This window comes from Doryrhamphus excisus, linkage group LG8 (genome assembly GCF_037039965.1).
Source record: "Doryrhamphus excisus strain RoL-2023G ecotype Guam linkage group LG8, RoL_Dexc_Guam_v1.1, whole genome shotgun sequence".
NCBI classification, from domain to species: domain Eukaryota; kingdom Metazoa; phylum Chordata; class Actinopteri; order Syngnathiformes; family Syngnathidae; genus Doryrhamphus; species Doryrhamphus excisus.
The window spans coordinates 14537583-14564663 of record NC_136364.1 but is presented as its reverse complement, the minus strand read 5'-3'; the positions used below and the strand labels follow the sequence as shown (position 1 = coordinate 14564663).

General features: G+C 41.1%; 2 protein-coding genes across 5 annotated transcripts in view; one reads left to right on the top strand and one right to left on the bottom strand.

The window, feature by feature from the left end:
* Positions 1-23199, bottom strand: part of sorl1 (sortilin-related receptor, L(DLR class) A repeats containing) — a 45381-nt gene extending 22182 nt beyond the window's left edge. For both annotated transcript variants that reach the window (XM_058079919.2, XM_058079920.2), the window contains exons 1-10: positions 22863-23199; positions 16371-16487; positions 13928-14062; positions 13443-13604; positions 9663-9730; positions 5331-5511; positions 2633-2734; positions 1523-1692; positions 1238-1430; positions 641-758 (exon numbers count right to left, since the gene is read on the bottom strand). In XM_058079919.2, coding sequence (XP_057935902.2) covers positions 641-758; positions 1238-1430; positions 1523-1692; positions 2633-2734; positions 5331-5511; positions 9663-9730; positions 13443-13604; positions 13928-14062; positions 16371-16487; positions 22863-23183 — 1567 coding nt within the window. In that variant the 5' untranslated portion in view covers positions 23184-23199. The remainder of the gene's footprint in view (positions 1-640; positions 759-1237; positions 1431-1522; positions 1693-2632; positions 2735-5330; positions 5512-9662; positions 9731-13442; positions 13605-13927; positions 14063-16370; positions 16488-22862) is intronic.
* On the top strand, positions 22978-26421 carry tex12 (testis expressed 12). Of its 3 annotated transcripts, none has more exons than XM_078792886.1 (5): positions 22978-23129; positions 24944-25024; positions 25108-25207; positions 25569-25620; positions 25976-26421. In XM_078792886.1, the coding sequence occupies exons 2-5, from the start codon at positions 24959-24961 to the stop codon at positions 26118-26120; spliced, it is 363 nt and encodes a 120-aa protein (XP_078649012.1). In that variant the 5' UTR covers positions 22978-23129; positions 24944-24958; the 3' UTR covers positions 26121-26421. The 3 variants fall into 3 exon arrangements, with proteins under 3 accessions (XP_078649012.1, XP_078649011.1, XP_078649013.1); XM_078792885.1 differs by lacking the exon at positions 22978-23129 and adding an exon at positions 23857-23980; XM_078792887.1 differs by lacking the exon at positions 22978-23129 and adding an exon at positions 23877-23972.
* The last annotated feature ends 660 nt before the right edge of the window (positions 26422-27081 follow it).

Sequence of the window (27081 nt, the reverse complement as noted above, 5' to 3'; positions counted from 1 at the left end):
AATATTTACTATGAGAGGCCGCTTGACTTGCTGGGTTGCATTGTAGGTTTCCTGCATGTTATCTTTGATATCACAGAAGGGGGAAGTCGTTGAAGAGTAAAAAAAAATGGAACGAATGCCAACTTTTCTTTTCCTTTCTTTGACTGAGAGGTTTATTAAAAATTGTCTTTTTGGCTTGTGTTTAGTTATTTAGCACTATTTATTTTGGTTTATTTCTTTTATTGTATGTAATAAAAGAGAAAAATTGCATTATATTGCTGTAGTTGTTAATTTGCTCACAAAGTTTGCGAAAAACATGTTTGCCTAAATTCGCTATAGCTATTATTATTATTGACAAATTAAAAGAAAACTCACAAAATGATTCAAGGATCTTGAAAAAATTAAAGTGAAAAATACCGGTATCAATATCAGCAATACTGGCCATGTAGGTAGTTGGTATTGAATCGATACCAGAATGTACAGTATCGCCCACCGCTAAAGAGAGGATGTGGCCAAAGCTACTGCTCTACGAATATTCTAGTAGGATGACAGCAACTTTAAGAAACTGCATCAAAAAGAAAAACAAGTTCACAAGTTGGTGGCCAAACAAAAAAAAAACGTGGTTGGGAATCACTGATTTATGCAATAAAAAGCAATGTACCTGTGGCCATGATGAGTCCCGGTGCAGACTCTTTGGACAAAATGGGTGTCCTCCTCAGCTGGATGTTTAACAGTTGGCTCCAGCGCTGGGCCAGATGGAGAGAGCAACCTTTGCTGAGCTGAAGAGGAAAGCAAGATCAGAGAATGAGATGACAGACCCCATTCAACATCGCTATTTTGCTGTGGGTTTTCTCCGGGTACTCCGGTTTCCTCCCACATTCCAAAAACATGCTAGGTTAATTGGCGACTCCAAATTGTCCATAGGTATGAATGTGAGTGTGAATGGTTGTTTGTCTATATGTGCCCTGTGATTGGCTAGTGACCAGTCCAGGGTCTGGCCCGAAGACAGCTGGGATAGGCTCCAGCACCCCTGCGACCCTCGTGAGGATAAGCGGTAGAAAATGAATGAATGAATGAATAAAAAAATCAGGTTTATGTGCACCAACTGTTTATCTTCCAAAACAGGCCATATATAATTGAACAAAAGTTCCAGATTGAGTGGTTCATTTACCTGGTGTGTCCCAAGACTTTTGACATGAGTAGCAATGCATGATGCAGTACAATCCAAACAATAATGTGGCCAAGAAAAGGTTTGTACCTGGCAGTCCACAGTTCCTCCCAGGCTGTCGGCTGTGGGTGGCTGAAGCAACTCCCATGTCCCTCCCTTGTCGAAAGTGATGACCGACCGCATGTTGTCCTCAGTGAAGGACCCGTTGATAAGCGTGGCTATGAAGACTCCTCTGAGTCCCTCCACACGGTGCAGGTCAGCAAATGGCTCATTAGCAAAGTACCTGAAACAAATCCATTGATGCAGTACAATGGAATCAACAAAACTTAGCAGGTTGTGTTAGTGTGTGTGTGTGTGTGTGTAGTGTATACATACCTGATGAGTGTGTTACTTCCAGAGCCTTCCGGACTGTAATATAGAACATTCTCCAATGACAGTGAAAAGGAGAGACCTTGTGTGTCTGAGATGTACAGGTGTGTGACATTGTTTACATGGTTCACACACACAAACACTTGGTCCTCAGAGGCATCAGCGATGTAATACTCCTGTTTGCAGAAGGAAGACCAAAAAAAATTATCCAAATGACACTTATGTCACAAAAGAGGGAACTGAGAACACTGTTTTAAATACAAGTAGTCCTTGGGTTTTGTGGTTGCAAATTTAAAATGCAAGTCTGTAAACACTTGACTCGCTCGAGAAGCAGTTATAGCAGGAGCAGCAAATTAATACATGCTGCTCGCTGCAAGGATGCAGTATATGCCTCGCAGCTACACACAGTGCATGACATTGCTTATTGATTACATTTGTAACCTTGGAAGTGAAAATGAACATCATAGAAGAGAAATATTCAACTCAATTGTCTGGACCATCATGAAGGATAAAGACTGTATGTATCCTTGAGCAAGTGAAAGCATCGGCTCCTATGACAGCGACAGTGATAACTAAGCAGCTTAGTTGTCTCCACAGCCACGGGGATATAAAAGTAAAGAACTGTTATTGTTTTATTAGTTTCATTTAATACAAGGATGAGAAATTGACAGTTACTATGGTACCCATTATGTTATTGCATGGTCATATCACCTCGTACTTTGGTACGTGACAAAAAAAAAAAAAAGAACGTAAATTGTATTAGGAAAGCAGGAAGTGAACAAATGTAACAGTTACTGATTGTAAAAGTACCAGATGGAGGGGTAGGATTTAATAAGCTTTGCTTCTTCCTACTCCTTTTGGACATGTGGAACTGTGAACTGATTATGGGATGCATTCAATTGTAATCTGATGCATGTTTAAATGAAATAAAACCATTACCATCACCATTAATTCTGTGTAGGTGTGAGTGACTTGGGTATTATTTAGGTCCAATTTACGGCAAAACTCAAGGTACACCGCAGTCTTGGAATGGAGCTTGTTGGCAACATGAGGACCACCTGTATTATTAGAACTGGATTCAGCAGCAGTTACTCTCATTTATAGGAAACGACTCACTGTGATTGGATGGCGGGTCCTAAATTGGGCAGCTTTCATGGGTTGGCGGTTGTAAGAAACCCAGAGCTGAACAGACGACGGTTCGTGGCTACCAAGCAGTTTCTGAAAAAAAAGAGTGGAGCTGTAACTATAAGAGAAGGGATGGTTCTTATCAGGATCCTAATTACGTCTGCTAAGCCAGCTATCTTGCCTGTGTGTACTAAAGGAGACTTAACCTTGAAAGCCTATTCCTTTTGGTATTACATTTATCTTCAGAATGTAAGAGTGTAACCCAATCGGCCCGTGGATCAAACCACGGTCCACAAACGCTAAACACCCAAGCTGTCAGCTTGTCGTCAACAACTTTACAGGAGTCTCCGCAGTTTCAGGGGCACATGAATAAGACCATCACCTTGAAAAAACAACATTGGGATGTTCACTAAAGTTCCATGGTGGAACTACTAAAAAAAAGATTTGCACATTTGTACCAAAGCTTTATTGTCATTGTAGTCAAGACATTAAAAGTCTATAAAATAGCCTATGAAAATACAAACGGGTTCAAAATCCTTACATCTCTTTCTGAGGTCACAAGTTCAGGTGCACGCAATGGCTAATTTTAATTTCAGTTGTGCCAAAAACCGCTTAGGTCAACATCAGTCCAAGGAGCGTCAACATAAACAAGTTCCACTATCGTACATTGTATACTGAAAATGCAATATGGTTGTCCCTCCCAATATCATGCTTTGAATTTCACAGTTTCATTCTATTTTTACGAAAATCTATTCATTAATAAATAAATAATATAAATAAAATAATCCTATTTACATCTTACATGTTTTATTTACTCTTATTGTGTCTACTATATTGGGTATTATGTAAGGGTGTGGAAAATAATCGATATTAATCGATACATCGATGCCCGCGATGCTCGTGCATTAGCTCATTCACTGGGTATGGCTGCAATTGACAGGTGAAATCGAGATTCATTTGCGAAGCGTTTGTGGGGGTCGGTAAAATCCAATGCAAGCGCCGTTTTATTAATGTTCAACTTCGCTCCATATGCTGTTCCCAGGTGCCATGAATGCACCATAATTAATTAATTAATTCATTCATTCATTTTCTACCGCTTATCCTCACGGAGGTTGCGAGGGGTGATGGAGCCTATCCCAGCTGTCTTCGGGCGAGAGGCGGGGTACACCCTGGACTGGTGGCCAGCCAATCACAGGGCACATATAGACAAACAACCATTCACACTCACATTCATACCTATGGACATTTTGGAGTCACTAATTAACCTAGCATGTTTTTGGAATGTGGGAGGAAACCGGAGTACCCAGAGAAAACCCACACATGCACGGGGAGAACATGCAAACTCCACACAGAGATGGCAGGGGGTGGAATTGAACCCTGGTCTTGCACCGTCATTATTTTGTGTTTTGTATTCAATATGGACGTGAGGCACATACAACTACTAGTAAAACAGCAAGGACGTTCGCACGCAAGCAGCAGCGACGAAGTTTCTATATTGAACCCACCTGCAACGTTTAAATGGTATGTTTGGAAACGCTAGGGATTCTCAAAGAACGGCGGAAAGCTCGACAAAATGTCTGTCATTTGTCAAGAATGCCGCGTTAAGAAGCCGAACAACGGCAGCACTACAAACATGCAGACCCCTCCTTAAAAAGGGGACACCACAACACGGACAATCTACCGCCGCCTCCCTGTCTGGTACCTTGTCAGACACTGGGGAAAAAACAAGCAAATCAGGTCAGTGGATCTTCCGCTGCTTGCTAAAAGCTGTATTAAGAGGGTCGTTTTCTATATCTATAAATCAGGAAATTTACTTATCACAGTCAGGTCTGGAACCAATTCATCATGATAAACAAGGGATTACTGTAGTTGAGATGAACATATTGAATATGTATACAGCAGTCATCAAGGGGGCATGGTTCCCATTGGCTCTTACATAACCCAAACCCGGGTGTCCACGCATGTAAATATTATAGAAAAAAATCCACAACATAACCCCTTATAACACCTTATAATAATAATGCACACAATATCCTAGTATGATTCACCATCTAATATTTACTATCACACCGGACAAATCATTCACAGTAGCCCTCTCTTTCCACTCAACTGTTAAAATGCTACATCAACAGCATGCTGTGAGCCCACACTCGACTGACAGTAAATCTGTCCATGAAAAACAAAGAGAGGAGAAGCGAGCCAAATTATATTCACCATCTGTTCCACGATCTGTCCGTTTGCCGCCTCACTCTGCCTTCTAAAGCAGAAACACCGACAACAAGACCGACAATGCACTTGTGCTGTCGCTGTTGCTCTTCAGATGGAATTGGGGGTTCAATTCAATAGGGATGTTCCAATCAGGATTTTATGCTGCCAATACCGATCCCGATAATGATCCTGAGTGAAATTGGCCGATACCAATACCGTTATAAACCCTATGGCGGTTTCTGATTTATGGAGTCTTAACTAATGGTTAATACAAATCTGTAAGTAAGAGTCTTCTGCACACAGAATGTCAATGAACAACCACGGCTCACTACAAGTAAATCATTGTCGTTGCTGGCTTGTGAGAAACATGCAAGAAAAGATTTTCCAATCCAATACATTCAATGATTCATGTCTCATTACAAATTCAAGCGTCCCCTTCAGCGTTAAGCATTGAAGTTCCAACCTTTTTCATCTCTCTTACCTTTGTGGTGGTGGCAAACATGTACTTGTCCCTGAGCTGGAAGCTGTCAGCCTGCTCCATAATCACTTTGCGATTTTGTTCACTCTGGAAGAAGTCAGTACTGCTGAGTACGGTGAAGACACCCTGGGGCTCATGCCTCTGGACCAGTACAGTCACGGGGGAGTCGTAAGGCTCCACACCCCTGGAAAAAATTGTAAAGAGTAAAACTTAGTATAATAAACTTTCAATCAATCAAACTTTATTTGTAGAACACTTTTCATACATCGAATGTAGCACAAAGTGCTTTACATGTTTAAAAAGAGAAAGACAACAACAAGACACATATACACACACACTCGCACAGACACACATACACACACACACACACACAAGAAGTTTGTTTGCCCGAGTACAGAGGAACCAGTTCAGGAAGCGCTGCCATCTGTGCTGGGGGTTGCCCACGGCCCAGGCCATGATGCCGCAACTCGGGGGGCCACCACACAACAGGTAGGCAGGGGACCCGCAGCGCTGCAGTGGGGCACCGCCACAGAGCTCCCAGCCACCCCAGTCGGTAAGCCCCACGAGAGGAGACACCCCAGCCCCCAACCGAGGACAGCCCCTCAGCGCAGAGAGCCCCCACTGAGGAAACACTGGATATATGGGATAATAATAAAAATATAGAAAGTATATATCAAAATAAACATAAAAATGAAATATATAAAAACATTAATAAATACAAAAATAAGCATGTGTAAAACTATAAAAACATTTGGTTAAGATCCAAAATAAAAGGTATAGGGTATAAAATAATCATTAGATAAAAGTCAAGTTCAAAAGTTAAAAAAAAGAGTATACTAGGAGCAAGAGTTAAAAGCTAAATTAAATAAACTTTCAAAAATTGCAATAAATTATGTTAATTTTCATGAATTTTCATGACCTTCACACCTACATTCTACAGGTTATGTCAATGATGGGCTGCACGGCGGTCGAGTTGTTAGCGCGCAGGCCTCACAGCTAGGAGACCAGGGTTCAATTCCACCCTCTGTGTGGAGTTTGCATGTTCTCCCCGTGTATGTGTGAGTTTTCTCTAGGTACTCCGGTTTCTTCCCACATTCCAAAAACATGCTAGGTTAATTGCCGACTCCAAATTGTCCATAGGTATGAATGTGAGTGTGAATGGTTGTTTGTCTATATGTGCCCTGGGATTGGCTGGCGACCAGTCCAGGGTGTATCCCGCCTCTGGCCCGAAGACAGCTGGGATAGGCTCCAGCACCCCTGTGACCCTCGTGAGGATAAGCGGTAGAAAATGAATGAATGTCAATGATGTCCATAACCATTGTTTTACGGTCTTTCTTTACAGTTGTCACAATGTTTCTGTCATCAACTGCTGATGTTTTACTTGTTCTACGTCTTTGAAATGTGTTACCGAGTACACCAGTGGTTTCTTACTTCCCTTTCAGGACATTCTAAATGGTTCTACTGACTATGACCAAAACTGGTGCAATGGTTCTGATTCAGTTTCCATTTCCACAACTGCTGGTTTTCATCATGTTTTCACCTCTAAATGTAGTCTACACAGGCAAAAACTGAAGATTTTACGAGGTGTCCAGTTTGAAGGTACGGTGATGATTACCCAAGCACCGGGACACAGAAATATCTATTACTGTCAGTGACCTGCTGCATCATTGAACCATCATTAAGGACCTACTTTGTAACCAATTTGCTCAGTGTACATCAGTTAGGGTTGATATTAGATCCAATCAAACACATTCCAGCATTATAGAAATGCTAACCTGATCACTGATCTGAATGTATTGTACATTTTGGAAAACAATGCAGTAAAACTACAGAATTTGTACAAAGCAAGGCTGTTCCGAGGAATGAAGGGGCCGACTGTGCGGTATCGTCAGCCTTCCAAATCAGTGTTATTTTCCTCTGAGGCTTGACAGCTTTAACAGAGAGTGCACTGTGTCTGCAAAGGCTGTGCCACTGTGGCCTTTCGTCAAGGGTCCTTGTTCATCTTATGGACACCACATTTGTACTACATGTCTTCCTTTGAAATGATTCAACTCAACACTTATTATAGGTTATCACATGGTTTGTCTGGTATCAGGCCAGGTATCATGCCTCCAAGTGTCTCGGTCTCGGGCTGATACTGGCACACGATCTTATTATCACATACTATTTAATCATGAGCTTATTATCATGTACTATTTAATCAAAAGACCATTTTGTTTCCAGAAAATGTTCAGTTTATTACATGTATTATATCTAAACAGTGTAAACACAACAGTCAATCAACAGTCTTATCTTATCAATGTCTGACATTTAAAAGTTCCATTAATCAAGATTGGGTTTTTTGGTGACTGGAGAAGCACTAGGAATATTTATAGTTACAGTGTCATTTCCTGTCACATGCGCGGAGTTTAGAAAGTTAAGCCCAGGAGCCCACTTCATGACCTGGGCTCGTGCTCTGTTCTCTGATTGGTTGTTTCACAGGCACGATACCAGAGCAGCACGCACTGAGTGGACAGCTACGGGGGCTGATACTGGTGGTTAAACTTTTTATCAGTATCACTGTCCTGGGCTTTGACACAGTATCATTTCGGCCTTTTCCCGTATCATTCATGGGCGGTTTCTAGGGTACAGGGCCAATTAATACTGTAGTATGTGATAAATACTCTTATTTCTTTATTTCCTCATGTCCTAGAAAGAACCTAGAAATATGGCATTTCTTTACAGACCAATACTTACTACTGTCAGAGTCTTCCTACAGCAGAACCCATTTAGGTCAACAAGGCTACAATTGGCTGACTCACGTCACCATAAGCGGTTGTCGGCAGAAATGAAAATAGCCAGTGCAAGCCTGTTTACTAGCAATTTGGCTGGAGACATAAGCAGAATGGGGAATAATAGAAGGTTTACTGTTTTTTTTCAAGTAGTGATACACATATAACATCCCATCATCGCGTCAGCCTTGGCAATGACTCCAACTGCAGCATTTGTGTCATTGTCTTAACTTGACTGGTGAAGGATTTTGTACACCTTTCTTGTACACTCGGGGGATTTTGTAAAAGATTAGGATTTGAACACGTGCCAACATTGGTTTGGTTGGTTTAAACACTATCCAGCAGAGGCTCCGGATGTTGGTGCCTTAAGATAGATAAAGTGGCACTCCTTTGCAAAAGCCTGAACAAACAGGATTAAATTCAATTGGATGGAGTCGGTGTGGGGGCCGGGGGTGCTGAGATGGATGTTAGATCAATCCTTGTGTGTGTGGTGTTTGTCTACTGAAAATGTGTCTCACTGTGGTGGTGTAACATTAACAGATGATAACGCTTAGAAACAACCAATTAGAATCCCTAGACCTACTCCGGGGTTTGCAAAGGTGGGATACAATGAGTTTACTACCACCAGTACGAGGTTTGACTGCAGCACCACAGCAAAACTGTAGAGATGAAACCACTAACAAATTATTTTCAGCACATTTAAAAGGAACGTGAATGTTCATTTATCCCTTTCAGTCCTGCATGTAATCATTTCTTATGGGAAAATTATATTTTAAGGTATGTTTCAATTCAATTCTGACTTTCTGGAACAGATTAATAACGTTAACCAGTCATTCATTCATTTTCTACCGCTTTTCCTCACAAGGGGTGCTGGAGCCTATCCCAGCTGTCTTCGGGCGAGAGGCGGGGTACAGCCAATCACAGGGCACATATAGACAAACAACCATTCACACTCACATTCATACCTATGGACAATTTGGAGTGGCCAATTAACCTAGCATGTTTTTGGAATGTGGGAGGAAACCGGAGTACCCGGAGAAAACCCACGCATGCACGGGGAGAACATGCAAACTCCACACAGAGATGGCCGAGGGTGGAATTGAACCCTGGTCTCCTAGCTGTGAGGTCTACGCGCTAACCACTCGAACACCGTGCCACCCTAACGTTAACCAATGTAAATCAAATTTATTCATTCATTCATTTTCTACTGCTTTTCCTCACGAGGGTCGCGGGGGTGCTGGAGCCTATCCCAGCTGTCTTCGGGCAAGAGGCGGGGTACACCCTGGACTGGTGGCCAGCCAATCACAGGGCACATATAGACAAACAACCATTCACACTCACATTCATACCTATGGACAATTTGGAGTCGCCAATTAACCTAGCATGTTTTTGGAATGTGGGAGGAAACCGGAATACCTGGAGAAAACCCACGCATGCACGGGGAGAACATGCAAACTCCACGCAGAGATGGCCGAGGGTAAATCAAATTTATTTCGCTCTAATTCACTGTTTTGACTCTACTCAGTGCATTGTGTACTGGTCATGAGTTCAGACGTTATCTTACCAAAAGTAGGTCTTCACATGCTCCTGGATCAACAACCAGGTCTCACCAAAGTCGTCCGACTTCCATAGCTACAGACACAAGGGTGTAAAGAAGTGGGAGGGGGAAGGGTGGAGGAGAAGAAGTAGAAGAAGAAGGTGGGGGATGGTGCACTTAAAAATGTAGGTCATGCTCATTGCTTCATTTTGTCTTTTGCACGCTGCAAACTGTTTAGTCGATACTGTGCATAAATTCAACAGAAAAGGTATATTCCATACTAGCGTACGTAGTAGCTTTGACATTCATGTTCACCTGATTAAAAAGCAAGCAATGAAAACAGTAATATTAAAAGGAAAGAGAAACACAATTGAATTCATGAAATAAATTGTAGTAAAATACAAAAATGTCATTGGTAAATATTTTTTTTTTATTATTATTATTTATCCGTTGTACTCATCATTTATATGTATTTATATGCATTTCCAAATGTTTTCTGCATATAAAACTATAATTGGAAAATTAGAAAAGTGTTTTTTTTCTTGTGTGAAAAATGTATTTGGTTTGAGTATGTTTCAGTTTAAGTCTGATCTTCTGAAACAGATGAATGACGCTAACCGATATTCCACCGTACTTCTAATCTGATATGTTTCGTTTGTCATGCTGCATTCATGCATGACATTTGGAATGAGCCAAAATGACACAGTCATTTCCCTGAATGTATTAGTTCAGGGTTTCATACTTATTGGTGCTCCTTAGTGAAGTGTATATGATATACATATGTTCATATATAAAATCATAAAAGGGTTATTGGGTTATCTAGACCCTTCTTATGAAATTGCAAGTGGCTTCCAAAGAAGGCAGTTTTCTGGAAAATATATAATCCGTAGTAGATATGGAGACATAACAGGGTTTGCAGGTTGGGCGGGTGTGCACGTACATTTCACAAACAGCGACCGATACCATGACGATTACTTTCATTTCAAGACAACGACCAGGGAGAGAGCCAAAGGCAATCTGACAATATACTTTGTTCATCAAATTTTGAGATGTTATGGATAGTTGATCAACATTCACTAGCAATGTAATTAAACATTGTTTGACACTTGTATTACTTTTACTGATGTTTGTATTGTGGGCAGCACGTGGATCACATCTTTTGGGTGCATTAGTTGTAGGGGCCTGTGCCGGCCTGGGTGTTTTATAGGTTATGTTGTCTGGTTAGGTTGTGGTTGAGGTGATCCAGGTGATGGATCATTTTCTTGACTGATGTCCCGCTGTGGCTTTAGTAGGTCATCCCAAGAATCAGCAGTGGAAAGCATTTGATCACCGTGTCATCTCCAGACAAGATGATCGCCGGTTTCTACAGTGCATGATACATGGACTGTTCTTGCCGCGTGTCCATCCGTGAGTCACACACTCTCTGAACAATTGAAGGTGTCCGGTGGTACAATGGTGGAGCGCCGCCAAAATACAAAAAAGCCCAACATCCACCGTGTCCTTCAATTGAAGTTACCAGAGCAGCAATCACTTCCCTGAAGTTGAAGCCGGCATTTAACGGAGTGTGCGTGTTGGGAAATTGAAGCCTTGAGAAACCATCCTTATTTTTGTGTTGTTCTAATTTTGTGTATTGATGTCACTCTGGTGAGCTTACAACAAAAACCCAGCGCTGCCAGTTACGGAATACCACTATGTGGGCCAAAGATAGTGGTAAAAGGTCAGTGAATGGCATGCATTATTTGTGCCAAAAATATATTGGTGGAATTGCTTCCCAGCAAACAATAAAGATGAGCACAATCTCTGTGTAACCACTTTCATCTTTATACTCCTGAAGACATGATGTGTGACCATACATTGCAATGGTAATTTTGGTCTTCACTTCCTTGAATGCTTTCTCATATTCTTCCATAGCTTCATTTTGTTAAGCTGTGAACATGGCAAAAAATTCAAGTCCAGGAAGGATGGGCAGGGATGGGAAGGGACCCCCCGACCTTTGATGGTGCTTTTGGATCTATAGCTGTCAATTACATGGCTTAAATATTCAATGATGGTTGGAAAAAGTCAGTTGTCTTTCCGGACTTTCAAAGCATGTTCCTGCACCCATTTCAGTATAACACGGAAAATCCTAAAAATATGGCTCCTTATCTGGTCCGGCCATAAGCAGACCATCCAAGTCATACTGGACCCTTGGAATTCCATGGGTTCATTGCTCTGTGGGGTCATCCCGAAAGGGAGTCTTCTTTACCTTTATGTGTCACGATGCAGTTCTTGGGACTCTAGATCAACTTGTATCTGGAGGCCATTAATGCGGGCTAATGAATAATGTTCTCCAGTCAATGAGGGGTTCCCAGTCACCTTAAAATCCGTAAATCCAAAATCGATCCTTGATGACCCATCCTGGAACAACTGGTGTTGCCCACTAACCTGTTCTCATAAGTTGCAATATTCCATTCTTCTCATTCATTCACCATCAACGCTTCCTGGCAGTTCAATTTCAGCTTTTTGAGCCAGTTGCAGCCTAGCAGAGCTGTAGATCTTCAATGGTAGAGTCTGGTTGTTATGCTCCACTACTACTTTAACAGCTCCTCATGCCTGGGCCAGCTCACTGGTGTAGGATCCAATTTCAACTTTGTCTTTTGGAGAGTTGGGTTGAGAAACGTTGGGTTGGGAAATGTTGGGTTCGGAACAGGACATGTTGGAGGTAACCAACTGTGTCCATTCGACTACTTGATTCTCCAGTAGAGTCATCTCTCGTCACAAACAAAACATGTATTGTATCTCCTTCAGATTCATACTCTCTACAGGAATGTTCAACGTTTTCATTTCGTATAGTGAAGTGAAAAACACTTCTGTGTCTCAGTGTGTGACTTAGCACTTTTGTTTTCACAGACAAGTTCAAGAAGACCTTTCTTGACAGGCTTTTACCAGGTTTCAGCTTGGTCTTTGGCTCAAGGGACAATTTATGGCTTGCAGTAAACTGAGAAGCAGGTTGAATGGTTTGACTTCCATTACACTCCAATGAGTTGGCACTAAGGCATCTGCTTTGATGTTCTTAGAATGAACAAAGTATTCCATGTATGAACTCCATCAGGCTGTGTTTTCCTCAAAGGCAGCAACATTTCCCACCAGTGGTGCCATTGTTTGACACCAGCAGCAATTAGTCGGGTCTTTATGCTTATTTATAAAAAAAAAAAATCATGAGACCTGTTTTCCTTGTCGTCCATTCTTTTATCTTTTCTTTACTGCCTCCTTCGCTCTGCTTTCCTCTGGGAATATTCTGCTCCGGTTTTGTCCGTTGTTTTAGTGTCCCTTTAACACCGCAGACAGCCGTCACCGTTGCCCAGCAGTGTCCACGCACCAGAAAAACAAACCTCACCGAATCAAAAGACTTCTTCTTCAAAAAAAAAAAAACCAAAACAATCACAGCACAGTGCTTGAACGCTTAGCCAGCTTTGCTGCATTTTCACTTATGTTGCAAGAGACCACGGAGAGTTTCTCTTACACAGCCACACTACAAATCATTCATGATAGCATTCATATAGAACCCATCCATACCATGTCTTACATTAATCTTATTAATCATGTTTTCTAAGTGGTGTGCCATTTCTGTCTAGAGATGCTCACTTGTTTACTATTCAACTGAGCTCTGTATCAGCTATCACTCAGCTACTCATGTTTGTGTAGCTGAGTCGTCGTAAATCCAAGGGAAACACAGGATGTAATTTACTGTAAGAAGTCACATGTTGAAGTAATCAATACACCACAGAAGGTGCTTAAAGCTGACTGTGTCGTTCTCACAGCTTTTACCTGTTTGTTTGGGTGAGAGCTGTCGTAGCCGAGGACCAGGTTGGGCGATGTGCTGTGAAGCAATAAGTCTGTCGGTTTGAATGGGAGGGAGAAACCTTGCACACTTTTGCAGAAGTCGAGGGTGTTCCACAGGTAATTGTTGATGGAGTCTGTAAAGATGTACTGCAAAAGAATGAAAAACAGACAGTTTAGCCAAAAGAAAGGATACAATATCAAAATAGCATAACATGGTGGCCAGTCAGTCCATTCCAGACTCAGAGCATTCCGACACTTCTATGCGGCAGCGTGGATGGATATGCATTTCCATTTCCATGTAGTTATTTACCAAAGGTATTGTTTCACTGCTTGTTGAGTTAAGAGCGACAAAGCCTGAAGTAGCTTAAGTTTTAACTGCGGTGCGTGTACGTGGGTAGCTGTGTCAATGATGAATTGACCCGTTCTGCAGACTAGGCTTGTTAGCATTCCGCCAACGAGGTTGTACTTACCCTCTTATTGTCTGCAGGACTGTGGTAAAACTGAGAGATGCTCTGAGCGCTGCCATCCTTTGCCTTGGCCTCAGACAGCTGGAATTTCCCTGAGACATGCGTGAAGGTGGAGCCATAGTCATAAGACACATAAACCTGGATGGAAGGTGGACAAAAGCATCTTATTAGTTGTATTAACTACAGGGGGACACTCAGGGACACTGTGATGTTTCTCAAGACCCATGATTGAGGGGGCTTTATAAAAGTGGAACCTGCTTATGTCGACGCAGCATCCTTGAAGATATTTTATGAGTAGTACAGCTTCTAAAATGATCAGGGTTCCAGACAGCGACTAAATGGTCGCATTTTGCAACTAAAATATGAGACAATATCCACGTTTACATGAGGAGTTTTTCTCTTTCCGAATGGAATCTTTCCGAATGACCTTTCCGAAAACAATGGTATACATAGAAAGGAATATTCCAATCTCTTGTCTACATGCGCCGCTATAATCAACCAGAATAGTCAATGGAGCATGTGCAGTAAAACGTAAACATCAACATCACGTGATACCGACTTCCTCGAGTTTTTCTTTCACTTGTTGGAATAACTCCGTATTGCCAGTTTTTCCTTCATCCAGTCTTGAAATGAGTTTGGATCAAAAACAAACTTTCCGCAGCAGTCCAGTGCCGATTGCTGGCCTCCATTTTTAAACTTGAAGAAGTCTGGAGCTGCGTGTTACGTCATATCTGAGCATGCGCTGAAAGAACTTAAACAGGAAAAGATCAAATTCAATCTTGTTAATATTTTATAATTCAACTTGGGACATGTTTTATATATATATATATATATATATATATATATATATCTAAAAACCTGGACTTGTGAATAAAGTATAGAAGTGTTAAGATTCTGTTCCACAGATGGCGGTAATGCACACGAAAGCTGCTTGCCAACCGCCAATAAACAACAGAAGAAGAAGAACGCACCCTGATAACTTTCCATTTGAGTAAGTACAAGATACCTCAATCGGATTGGGGAAAGGAATATTCCACCCCTGTGAATCCGATTATATATGTATTCATTCGGATTGGAATGAGGTGTATACAAAGGTTCAATTCTTTCTGTTTGAGCAAACAAACCGAATGCAATTGGAATATTTGGGTCCATGTATACGTGGCTATTGTGAGTGAATTGTCATCTGTTTTCCAGAATGATGAGCCTTTTTAAGGTCATGCCACAGCATCTCAATAGGATTCAGGTCAGGACTTTGACTATGCCACTCCGAAACCTTCATTTTGTTTTTCTTCAGCCATTCAGAGGTGGACTTGCTGGTGTGTTTTGGATCATTGTCCTGCTACAGAACCCGAGTTTCAGCTTGAGGTTCGATGGCCAGAATTTGTTCTTTGGGATTACTTGATAGACAGTAGAATCTATGGTTCCATTTATCCATGTTGTGAAGCAGCAGCCGCAGGCCGTCACACTACCACCACCACATTTTACTGTTGGTGTGATGTTGTTTTTCTGAAATGTGGCGTGACTTTTACCAGATGTAATGGGGCACACATCTTCCAAAAGGTTCAACTGTCGTCTCATTAGACCTCGTCTCGTTAGTTTTCCAAAGGTTTAAATTTGGTTGATGATCTGAAACAAGTCTGACAAAAATGCAAAAAAAAAAAAAACAGGAAGGGGGCAAGCTCACCTCTTAGAAATTGGCTGATATTCAAGGCTGCAATATCAGTAAAGTGAAAAGGTTGTACCGGGACACCCCTAGAAACCCCTACAAGTGTAAAGTTAATTGTAGGGGTGTTATTTCATGTCTGGAGGGCTCTAATAATGTTAAAAGTAGAATATTTAAGGCCGTTAACAACATTTTATATGCTCCATGTAAGAAAATATTCCATTTGTAAATAACTTAATTCGCACTTGTCAGGGTTGGGTCTGGAAACAATTAACCGGGATAAATGAGAAATTACCGTACTGTAAAATATCAAGCACCTCCCTGATTTACACTTTGGCTTGTACATTTGATTTAAGAAAGTTATGATTTTGATATTTATGGGAAAATGGGTATTGAAAGCATAAAGCATTTCCCGAATAAACCCTTCAACTTCCAAGGTTTCAATCAATTCTTCAAAGCTGGTTAACCAAACAGCAACAAGTGGAGAAGCCAGAACACAAAGAAAGCCAAGTGCTCTTCAATCTCCGCTTGAGCGCGTCATCTTTGGTGTGTGAACTGGTTAGTGCTGCAGATGAAAGGGTTAAAGTGTAGCGCAGTCATGACAATATCAGGGGAGGAAAGCTGGTATACAAGCTCGAACGCATATTTTGCACAAATGATCAACTGACAAACGAAGAATGGGAATGACAGTCCATGACTCACACCAGAGATGTTTTATCTAGTTCTGCCAGACAACAAAAGCACATTGATGGTGTTTGATTCCCATGAATGCTTATGTCTTACCGAACTGGTTATGGGTCCGGGAGCTCCAGCGCTGTCTCGGGCCAACGCCACAATCACATTGCTCTTTTCTCCAGCCCAGTGGACGACCATCTGGTTATGAGAATCATTCAGGCTGACCTGTCAAAGCAAATGGTGAAATCAGAATGAGCATCAGTGACTTGAATGTGTCTTAATAAATACATAAATAAATAGAATTCCATGAAGGACTGCACAAAAGCATTTGAGAAAAAAAAAGCCACACACACACGCATCAAAAACAAACACATTCACGCTGTCAATGTCATTGGCATAACAACCAAATACACAAATATGCACGTTGTGCAGGGGCGTCAAACAGCATCATCTACAAGGAGATATTTCAGGGGGCATCCCTTGTCTGTGGGGTACCGACTGGCTTTTTCAACATGAAAATGCTGCAGTTCACAAAGCCGTCCTGACAAATGACTTTTTTCCAGAAGAATAATTTGCAATTTGCAAAAGAAGCTTACAAAAATGGACATCAGTTCCAAACAGTGGATGCGCCCTGTGAGGACACCCGGAGCACCATTCCCACTCACCTCCTGGTAATCAAGCATGGCTAAACTATTTTTTTAGGTGATTACCAAGAATGGCGCAGTCCCTTTTTGGAAAATTCTGTTTCTATTTAAAGAGTAAAATGTATGGAGAAATGACAAAAAAAACACACACACAAAAAGGTATGACCATAGTGAATCATGGCCAAATCCTGCAATCATGTGCCTGTACAAAACATTATTCATGTGTTTTGTAACGCAAGACAACCAGACATGACCCACTTTCGGGTAGGCGTTCAAAGAGACAAGAGTAGGACGAGACAAGGCACACAAACAGGTTCTTGCTACTCTATTTGAAATGATATTCCCAGACTTGCACAAAATGAATTCTCCATTGTGATAAATGCAGTATAACTTTTTACAGGTGACCTTAATTTGACCTTCTCTAAAAAAAAAGCCCTAAATAATGAATCACACATTTATTAAGCACATTTACAGTATAAAATAAAAATAACAATAATGAATGGTGGGCTGCATGGCGTCGAGTGGTTGGCGCGCACCCCTCACAGCTAGGAGACCCGAGTTCAATACCACCCTCGGCCAACTCTGTGTGGAGTTTGCATGTTCTCCCCGTGCATGCGTGGGTTTTCTCCCGGTACTCCGGTTTCCTCCCACATTCCAAAAACATGCTAGGTTAATTGGCGACTCCAAATTGTCCATAGGTATGAATGCGAGTGTGCCATATCTCAGACTGGCCAAAAAAAATTTCCAAGTGATCCCAAACTTATATGTTTCTCTTTTAGGCAGGATCTCACGCACACAGTACAAAAAAAACAAACCTGGAAATGCTATCTGCCAAGGCGTACTGTGTAAGATGGATACTGTTATTATGCACCGTATATGGGAGTCAATGCAGTTCATTCATTTCAATCATTCTTGACATTTTCAATAAGAGTTTCATCATGTACTGTAAGGCACTTCAACATCGGTTTCCAAAGTGGGGTAATCTATTACCATACGGGGGTATTTGGATACAAATTAGAAACGGCATGACTACATTAGCGCTAAACATTTAGATTTAAGTCATGTGCTCGAACACCTCATGTGGTATGAGAGCTGGTCTTTTAAGTGGTGACTAACTCCTGCGTTTTCTGAGCGGCACAAACCTGGTGGAACCTGGAAGTGAATTTATGATTTCACAAATAATGTGTCTTCTCCGGGGGTCCTTGAATACGCCATGTGTGATGCAGATTGAGAGTTATATGTATGACTTTGTCCGACGCTGCACAGACGTGACGTGTGTTTTCTATACTTCCTTTCACCTGGTCCTTGCTAACAAACGTTAACACTGTATGTAAATGCACAGAGGTGAGTTTTAACAATGCTGGCTCTGTGTTGCTGTGCAGTTCTGCGCCTGTGAAAAGTTGGAGAACCACTGATCTCCAGTTTTTACTTGAGGTGTGACTGTTGAGAATTGAACTTTCACCCTGATACCGGGCAAATTTAACATAGGTTCTGCCACCAAATACCAACATGTTGAGGGCTGTTTTTCTATTTTTCTACTTCTAATATTCATTCATTTTCTTCCGCTTTTCCTCACAAGGGTCGCGGGGGTGCTGGAGCCTATCCCAGCTGTCTTCGGGCGAAAGGCGGGGTACACCCTGGACTGGTGGCCAGCCAATCACAGGGCACATATAGACAAACAACCATTCACACTCACATTCATACCTATGGACAATTTGGAGTGGCCAATTAACCTAGCATGTTTTTGGAACCCTGGTCTCCTAGCTGTGAGGTCTGTGCGCTAACCACTCGACCGCCGTGCCACCTACTTCTAATATTGATATCTGAAATCGGTCCGATACCAGCATATACTGATATTGGATTATATTGGGCTGCATTTAAAATCTGTAATGATGGCACTCAAGTCATAATTCAGCACTATTCGTACCGATTTCACATTAAAATCAGACAATACTTGAGGCTGCAATATTAGTATCGTATATCGGAAGTGAAAAAGTTGTATCAGTATACTCTATCTTTCCCTTATTGCAAACTAAGGCACCTAAGGCAATATTCCTTCAATCACTCATCAACTTATCAGCTCAGGTCACATAATTTGGAGACAAATCATTCCAATGATATCACTCACAAACACATTCTAATGGGACAGATTCGAACAGTAGATGGCAGCATGACGTTGGCATTCTTGGCATATACAGTTGCCCCTCGCCGCAGCGTGGTTCAAGTTTCATGGCTTCATTCTATCACATTCATTCATTGAGGTGCTGGAGCCTATCCCAGCTGTCTTCGGGCGAGAGGCGGGTTGCCAGCCAATCACAGGGCACATATAGACAAACAACCATTCACACTCACATTCATACCTATGGACAATTTGGAGTCAGTTTTTGGAATGTGGGAGGAAACCGGAGTACCCGGAGAAAACCCACGCATGCACGAGGAGAGCATGCAAACTCCACACAGAGATGCCCAAGGGTGGAATTGAACCCTGGTCTCCTAGCTGTGAGGTCTGCGCGCTAACCACTAGACCGCCGTGCCGCCCATTCTATCACAGTTTATTTTAAATGTTGTTGTTTCATAGTTGACTATGACCTATTCTCAGTAAAAAAAATGTATGTTTAGGCAAAATGTATTTATGGCCTAAATTAAGCATTCACAGTTGTGGTATGTAGTATTGTACACTTGTCACGAGGTGGCAGCAATCAATGTTACGTTAATGAGACGACAATAGCCACTGCAGGAAGTACAGGTCGTAAAAACACAACAAGGAACTAATACTAATTCTATATTGGGTAATACGAGTGTAAAGGCGACTATAGGGGTGTTACTTTATGTCTAGAGGGCTCTAATAGTGTTAAAACCCGTATTTAGAAGTTTGTAAACAGGTTTTATATGCTGTAACTCCGAACATATTCCATTTATAAATAAGGAATATGAAAAATTCCCTCATGACGTTGGGCTCTGGAACGAATGAACCGCGATGACGCTAACAGGCTAGGAACATTACACGTTTATGTCTGTGTTGCCATATGCCTCTCCTAACCCTCGGGGAAACACTGTCATGGCTGTGACTGAAACTTTTAACTGTTTTTTTTTTTTTTTTTTTTTAACATTTTCCAGCATTTAGTGTCCCCGAGCCTGAACACTGAAACTCAAATTATATATAAAAAACAATAGTCATACTATAAGAAATACTGTGTGTATTTACAGAGGATTAAGAATGAACACACCCGGACCAGTACAGTTAAATACACTGTAGACAATCCTGTTAACACAATCTCTCCCAGTGAAATCAGTAGCTTATCACCACAAGCGGATGAATTCCCTCCCCGTGCAAACATAAAGCTTGTTGGAACACAGCATGAGATAACAGCAGGATCATCAAATCACATTAAAACCCCAAATGTTTTCTCGTTTTTATTTAAAAGCAATCTCTTTATGAGTTCCATTTGGTATATTTCACAGCCTTTTGGCACATCAGCATCGCAGCAGTGGCTCGGAGGAGGGCTCCGAGTCTGGTACTACCAAGGAGAGGAACAATTCACTTGGGTATTCTAGCCTGCAGTCCCCTCCAACCCTCCCTTCCCTTCAGCTCAAAGCTCTTCATTATTTAACGAGAGCAAAAGGAAGGGTGGCAACATGCCAGTGGGCCCAGTGGCAGCACGGGGGAGCCTCAAGCAATGACATCAGCGCTGAAGGACTGGCAAGCAACACGTGCTGGATGGTGTTTTTGCTAATGTAACGCTCCCCGGATTGGCTGACTGACGTCACCGAAATTAATAAGTCATGACCTGTATTACGACATTCAGAGCAGACATAAAGAAGTCAAAGAAAGGTTAACGAAAAAGTACCGTTACACCTACATTAACACCTAAGTCACTCACACTGTACACAGAACCCATGAAGGACATATATAAATGTACCGTGTCGGTATCGGGTTCCGACACCGGCGTAATTCACCGAAATTTACGATATCGCCTCTGGACATTTACGATCAATGAGCCGCATCTGTGTTTTAATGCTGTCAGCAAGCGTAGCTAGAAGAATATCAGCAAACACAGCTGTGGCAACACATGCACTGCAGCCGTCCATGCAAACAAGCGCACAAACGCCTGATGCGTTCACAGCCACACAAAACAGTCAGAAATCACAAACACACACCAAAACACAAAACTTCCAGGCCTCTACAATATCATTCTTTCCTGCAGAGAGGAGTTCATTACAGCCTCGACAATCATGATAACATAGCGACCCGGATGCTAAGAGTTCTGTGTTGTCCTATTATCTGTCAAGTCGTGAATGTGTCAGCCTGAACGCTTGTCTTTTTGCGGTTCTGCATGTGCAGAGACAGCCATGTTTGCTGACATTCTCGAAGTATGGTTGCATATTAAATTTAGCTCAGTATTACCAGTATCAATATAAACAGATCAGTGCATCCCTTGTACTAAAATACACATATTAAGGACATGTTTCATATATTCTTATTACATAAACTGTACCTTTAGTCTCACTTGATGGGAGACATATCTGTACTGTTATTCCAGTCAATCACTTTTAATGTGCGCTGTGTGGGAAACAGGTACTAAACCAAAGGTTCCGTAGCAAGAAAATCTATTCCACTCCAAGTTTTTATCCACACATATAAAATCTAACAAAAATCTTAAGCCTCTACCCATTTTACAGTGCACCGCATACTTTCAACGTGATCCACGGTAGACAGGTTGCAAGACCTGTTCTGTCACTGTTCGACTTCCTGAACTTAAAATCATGCGGAACTGGTCCAAGTTCAGTTTAATTTTAGACACTAATGCACACCTTAACCTTCATAGCCCAAGTAATCGCCATGAGAGTACTATGGAACCTGTTTAAGTCCATGCCCCTCCGATGAGCTGGCTCGCATCAACATAAGCGGTTGTCGACATGACCAAAAGCATAAATAGGTATTGCGTAGCTACAGGAAGTCACCGTGTGACCGTTTTAATGCTGGGAAACAAACCGTAAATTACTTTCTGTTGCTGATAATAAGGAAGTCGGCTTTGATAAAAATTGACCCATTTTTTATGGAATTGAACCCTTTTGTCACAAAGTGCTGCTGATTTTTTACAGTTCAAAACAGTACATTTTAGGATTACAATAAAGATATGCTCTTATATACAAATACACGTTACATGTACTGTTTAAAAATCTTTGTCAGGGGGTAGAAGTTTTACTTCAGTTCTCCTAAAATAGTGAGTGTGATAAACTGTTAAATGTGATCCCTTGGTAAGTTGCTTGTTTGTTCAGCCATCTTGAAACCGACACCCAACACCAAATATTGCAATAGTTAGTATAAACAATACTACAGCATACTGTAAGGCACATTCATTTGGCAAAGTCATATGAGAATGTTACACAAACTTGTCCGCAGTCCACAGAATCGAGTGCCCAAACAAAGACAACCATATATGCATATCGTTTTAAATTTCAAGTACCCCCTGGAGTGCCTTCAAGTACCCACATTTTAGAGCTAGAGGTAAAATGTGATTAATTTTGCACCTTAATGTCTTTGGATCATCTTCATTCTAAGATATGATCTCAGCATCTCCAGGTGACTCTTGTCATTGCAGCAATGTCATACAAAACAGCACTAAATGATCTCCTTGTTTACCAGGGACTTGACATGCATTGGGCATGGTGACGTCACAAAATCACCAGGTGAACCTACAATGGCACGGAACGTGTTCGGTTCTGATCACCGAGTGTGTCGTTTTTGAGGGTTTAAACGGGGTACTTTGCGTCATTCAGTACTACTTCTGCATTTAGGGCAAGAAATTGTGTATGACATTCAAAAAAAACAAAAAACAACCGTGGGTTTTGCGTGATTTCTTCAAGAGAACATTGCCAAGTAACTACCTTTAAAGGTCACGCTCGAGGGTTCGCATTTTGATATTAAAAAATAGACTGGGATGCATCGCCGTACCTGCCCGTACACCTTCGGCATGGTAGATTCACTGCTGCTCCGGCGGCTTCGATGTGGCGGTGGGGAGCCGTAGTCCGACCCGCCTTCAGCAGCACCAAGAGCGGCCAGTCGCAGCGCCGGAGCCGCGTTGCCCCCTCGATCCGCGTCTGCTAAATTCATATTTGCGTCTATCGTAAAATATCCTTTGTGTTGTGGTGGAACGTCGCGCTCTGCATGGTGAAGATGAAGCGTCGACGATTTTATTCCTCCGAGCAAGAATAGAATAAGGTACAAGGAACACCGCAGAGGATAAAGCATCCTGTCTGCTTGTGGCAACGCCATGTTTGTGTATGTTTAGCTTTTGGTAGGGGAGGCGGAACGAGCCAAATATCGACAGTACCGATACCAATGGTAGTATCATCGAATCATTGCTAGGATGATGAGATCGATATTTTTCACATTGTATGTTTTATTAGTTTCAGTGTGAAAAACACATAATTTATACAAAGGAACATCACGTGATTACATTTTTCATTTGTCTGAAAAAGAGTAGCAGGAAGTAAGACCCTGACAAGACCTGGCTAGAGCTGTTCTATCGAGTCAGACTAGACCTACCAAACCTAGTTTCAATAATAAATTTTATCTAACTAGTCTTTTATTTTACCGTATTCTGTCCTTATTTTCTGTTATAATATTTTCCCTCTATTTTTTGTAACTCGGCACCATGGGGAGCACAGCTTCCGGTCCGCTCGGCAACACTCAGGAAACATCGGTACAGTAGACACTGTAACAGGTGAAGTCTGGCCTTCAAAATAAAAGACACACACCTGTAAAATAACATGGTTGCGCCACAACAGGGTCGCAGAAATGCTTGTGGAAGATCATAATTTACCTCACCTTACCTTATTTTTACAGACAATGTCTCCTTTTTTGTAATGTAATGTTGACTGGTCTGGCTTTAGCTAGCTTTAGACTCGTTTTGTTTTTGTAAGGAGCTGCTTATTTTCCGTGGAACATTGAAGGCAACATGAAACGCGCCAAACTCAATGTCCATTAAAAAAACTCTAGGTTTGGTAGATATAACCCAATTTCACCTTGTCCTCGTCCTTTCTTGGGAAAACGGCTCGATTTGTAAGCAAGTAAGAACGAAAAACTGTCCTAGTTCAAATCCAGCAACACATTGATCAGTATAACATCATCCGATGTGTTACCTTTAGCTTAAACTTGGCAATTGTGTGTGTTTGCTGACCCGCCTTTGACAATAGGATGTATAGTAGTCTAAATAATAAGTAATTATCTTGCATTAAGCTCATATTCAACCATGTAATAGTCGTGGTGTACAAATCATGATGTATTTTGACACTCGTCGACTACGAAACACAAAGTGCCTCGTACTTCCTGCTTCGGCTTAGCTTAATTGTGCGGTTAATGAGCTGTTTGTTCATGAATGACCCTTCACTTATTGGGAGGAGGAAGTCTCAATAGCAACAAAACAATGCTTAGTTATCACTGTCCATTTCATAGAAGAATATTTTTTCACGACGGTTGCATTAGAGACCCAGTTATTCAAAATGTGTGAGCTTTTTACTGAACTGGGACTCGCGGGTATTCGCCTCTGTTCACTCGTTCACTTACCCTGCTGCTACAAACTAAATTAAAATGGAAACCAGGTAACATGGCATTAATTGTGGAACTGTTACTCTAAGTGCGTTTGTGTAAATGTATCAACACTGTGGAAAAAGCAACAGGCCTCACATCAACTCTGCTTTAGACTTCCTGTTCCTGTCTCGCTAAATCGAGCCGAGTAAGCCGAAAAGAACCCGGGTACTCTCGACTTCCGAGACTCACTCGCCAACGCCGACAAGTGAATCAAGAACCTCAAACGTATCACTACAACTAGTCAACCATATCAGTGATGTGTTTGCTTAGGCTCTGTCCACTCGGGAATACTTTGTGATTCCGTATTCCGCATTTTGGACATCCCTGATGAAAATTAATAAATGCACTGAAGTTACTGTCATCATTTGCTAGTCTACTTACAAATTATTAATAATATTTTATATAAAAGCCAATGTTCTATGTGTGTTCTTCTTAATTTACAGTAACATTGTACAACAATGCAGCGTGTGCCACCAAAGGAAATGAAAAACAATCCAGGCCCCAAGCAGACGACATCCCTGGAGGTAGGAGGAGATGCTTGGGTGGATGATTGACGGATGGATTGAAGCCTTGTTTAAAAATAAATCTTTGTTCCTGTTTCAATCAGATGGAAACGTGGGCAAACCAAGCCAAATCTCCACCAAAAAAGAAGAAACATTGCCAAAAAACATCAACCACGTTTGATTCATTGGAGACTACCACTGCACGTAAGTAAGTCCATACAAAAGTGGCGTTTGACCTGATGATACTGAGACATAATAAATGGAATACTGCAATGTTACACTCAATGTTATTTTCTTATGGGCTATTGAAACAAATAGTATTAGTCACCAACAAAATGACAACCTAATGCAAAAACACAACATCCTTGGTATAGATAATAAGGAGGCTTTTAATTAACGCTTCGTTCAGCCCCCCCGTTTAGTCGGTCTCATTTGGGTTGAACCTTGATTATTTTCAGTCATATGCAGTACGCAGACACAACACAGAAATTTAAGTCTGATTGTCTCGGATAGAATAATGATTGACACTTTTATCGACTGGTCAGCAGTGGTTTTGTTGTCATAGGTTCAAGTGGAGAGATCAGCATGCTTTTTTCAAATTTTGCAGATATGTTAAGGTAAGTCACATTTAAACTACTACTTTTTGAAAAAAGGCCACATCTACTTTTAATTGCTGTATGGAAAAATACAGATGTCTAAAGTTGAATTTGTATGCAGAGATTTGTTTACATGTTTTTTTTTACGTGTGGTCTGGGTGACCTAATACTTTTGTCCAAATACATAATAAGTATAAGAAACAATACAAGCAGTTGATGTTTGCTAAATACAAGGATGAAGAGTCTTAAACCAGTCATGATGTGCTATATATATCACTATATTGACACTTACTATGGTACCCATTATGTCATTGGATGGTCATATCACCTCGTACTTTGGTACGTGACAATTTGATTGATTTTTGAATGATTCCAGCGAGAGAGCAGCAGTGGATACATCTCAAAGGATGGATCTGGAGAACCTTTTGAAAGAAGCTCAAAGCATCGAAGCCTTCCTAAAAGATAAGAAGAGTCACCTGAAGCAGACATTGGAGCGGATTTCTGATCAACTGTCAGATTAATTTCATTGTATGGACTTTATCCTTGTTTCTTATTTTAATGAGAAATATTCTCAGTGTTGTCTTTTGTTAAAGTGTGAGCAGGATCTTAATGGAGTCCTGCAGGACACGTAATTATAATACAGCTGAACTATTTCTTGGTTTTGGTTGCATTTATTTATTTCATTTGTTGGCTAGCTCATGTTGAAGATTATTGCATTATTTAAACCCCCTTGTTTATATTTGAATTTGCACATGCAATATTGAACAATATAAACTTGTAAATGTTGATTACAAGATATCACCACAAGGCGGAGACAATTGAAATTTGAATACATGTACATAATGAAAACCTACTTCTGTTGTGTTTTTGTGTTGCTCATATTGTTACATTGTTGCTATCGCTGTCTTATATCTATACAAAAAGTCTGGACAAAGGTCTAAGGCTTTTGTCAGGCACCGTATCTTCTTGGATACAGGAGGGCTTTTAAGAGAGAAAGAATAGTATATTTTGCTTTTATTTACTTATTTTGCACTATTGGCTTATTTTTCTCAAATAATCAAAGTAACAAAAATGAATACTTGTATTATTTTGTTGATATTGTTACTTATTGCTGCTTTAGATGTTCACAATAAGTTTGTTAGTTTGTTTTCTTTGCTTTAAATATTTTTTAGGATTAATAATGAACAAATTAAAGACAAAACCACAATCATCACCTACTTGGTATCAGTATCGGTATCGTTAAAACCGGCCCTGCATTGACATGGCATTGCAGCGATACCAAAATGTACAGTATCGCCAACCCCAGAAGGAAGTCTCCACCAGCACGTGTGCGCCCTCTTGTGGCCGACAGTACAAAGCACTACTTTACTGTAGAGATAAAAATGTATATAGATTTCAAAAAGTAAATGTGTAACAACAAAAGTACAAACGACAGTACCACAACGCAAACCCTTTTGTGTAATGATAATCGACACGCGTGGC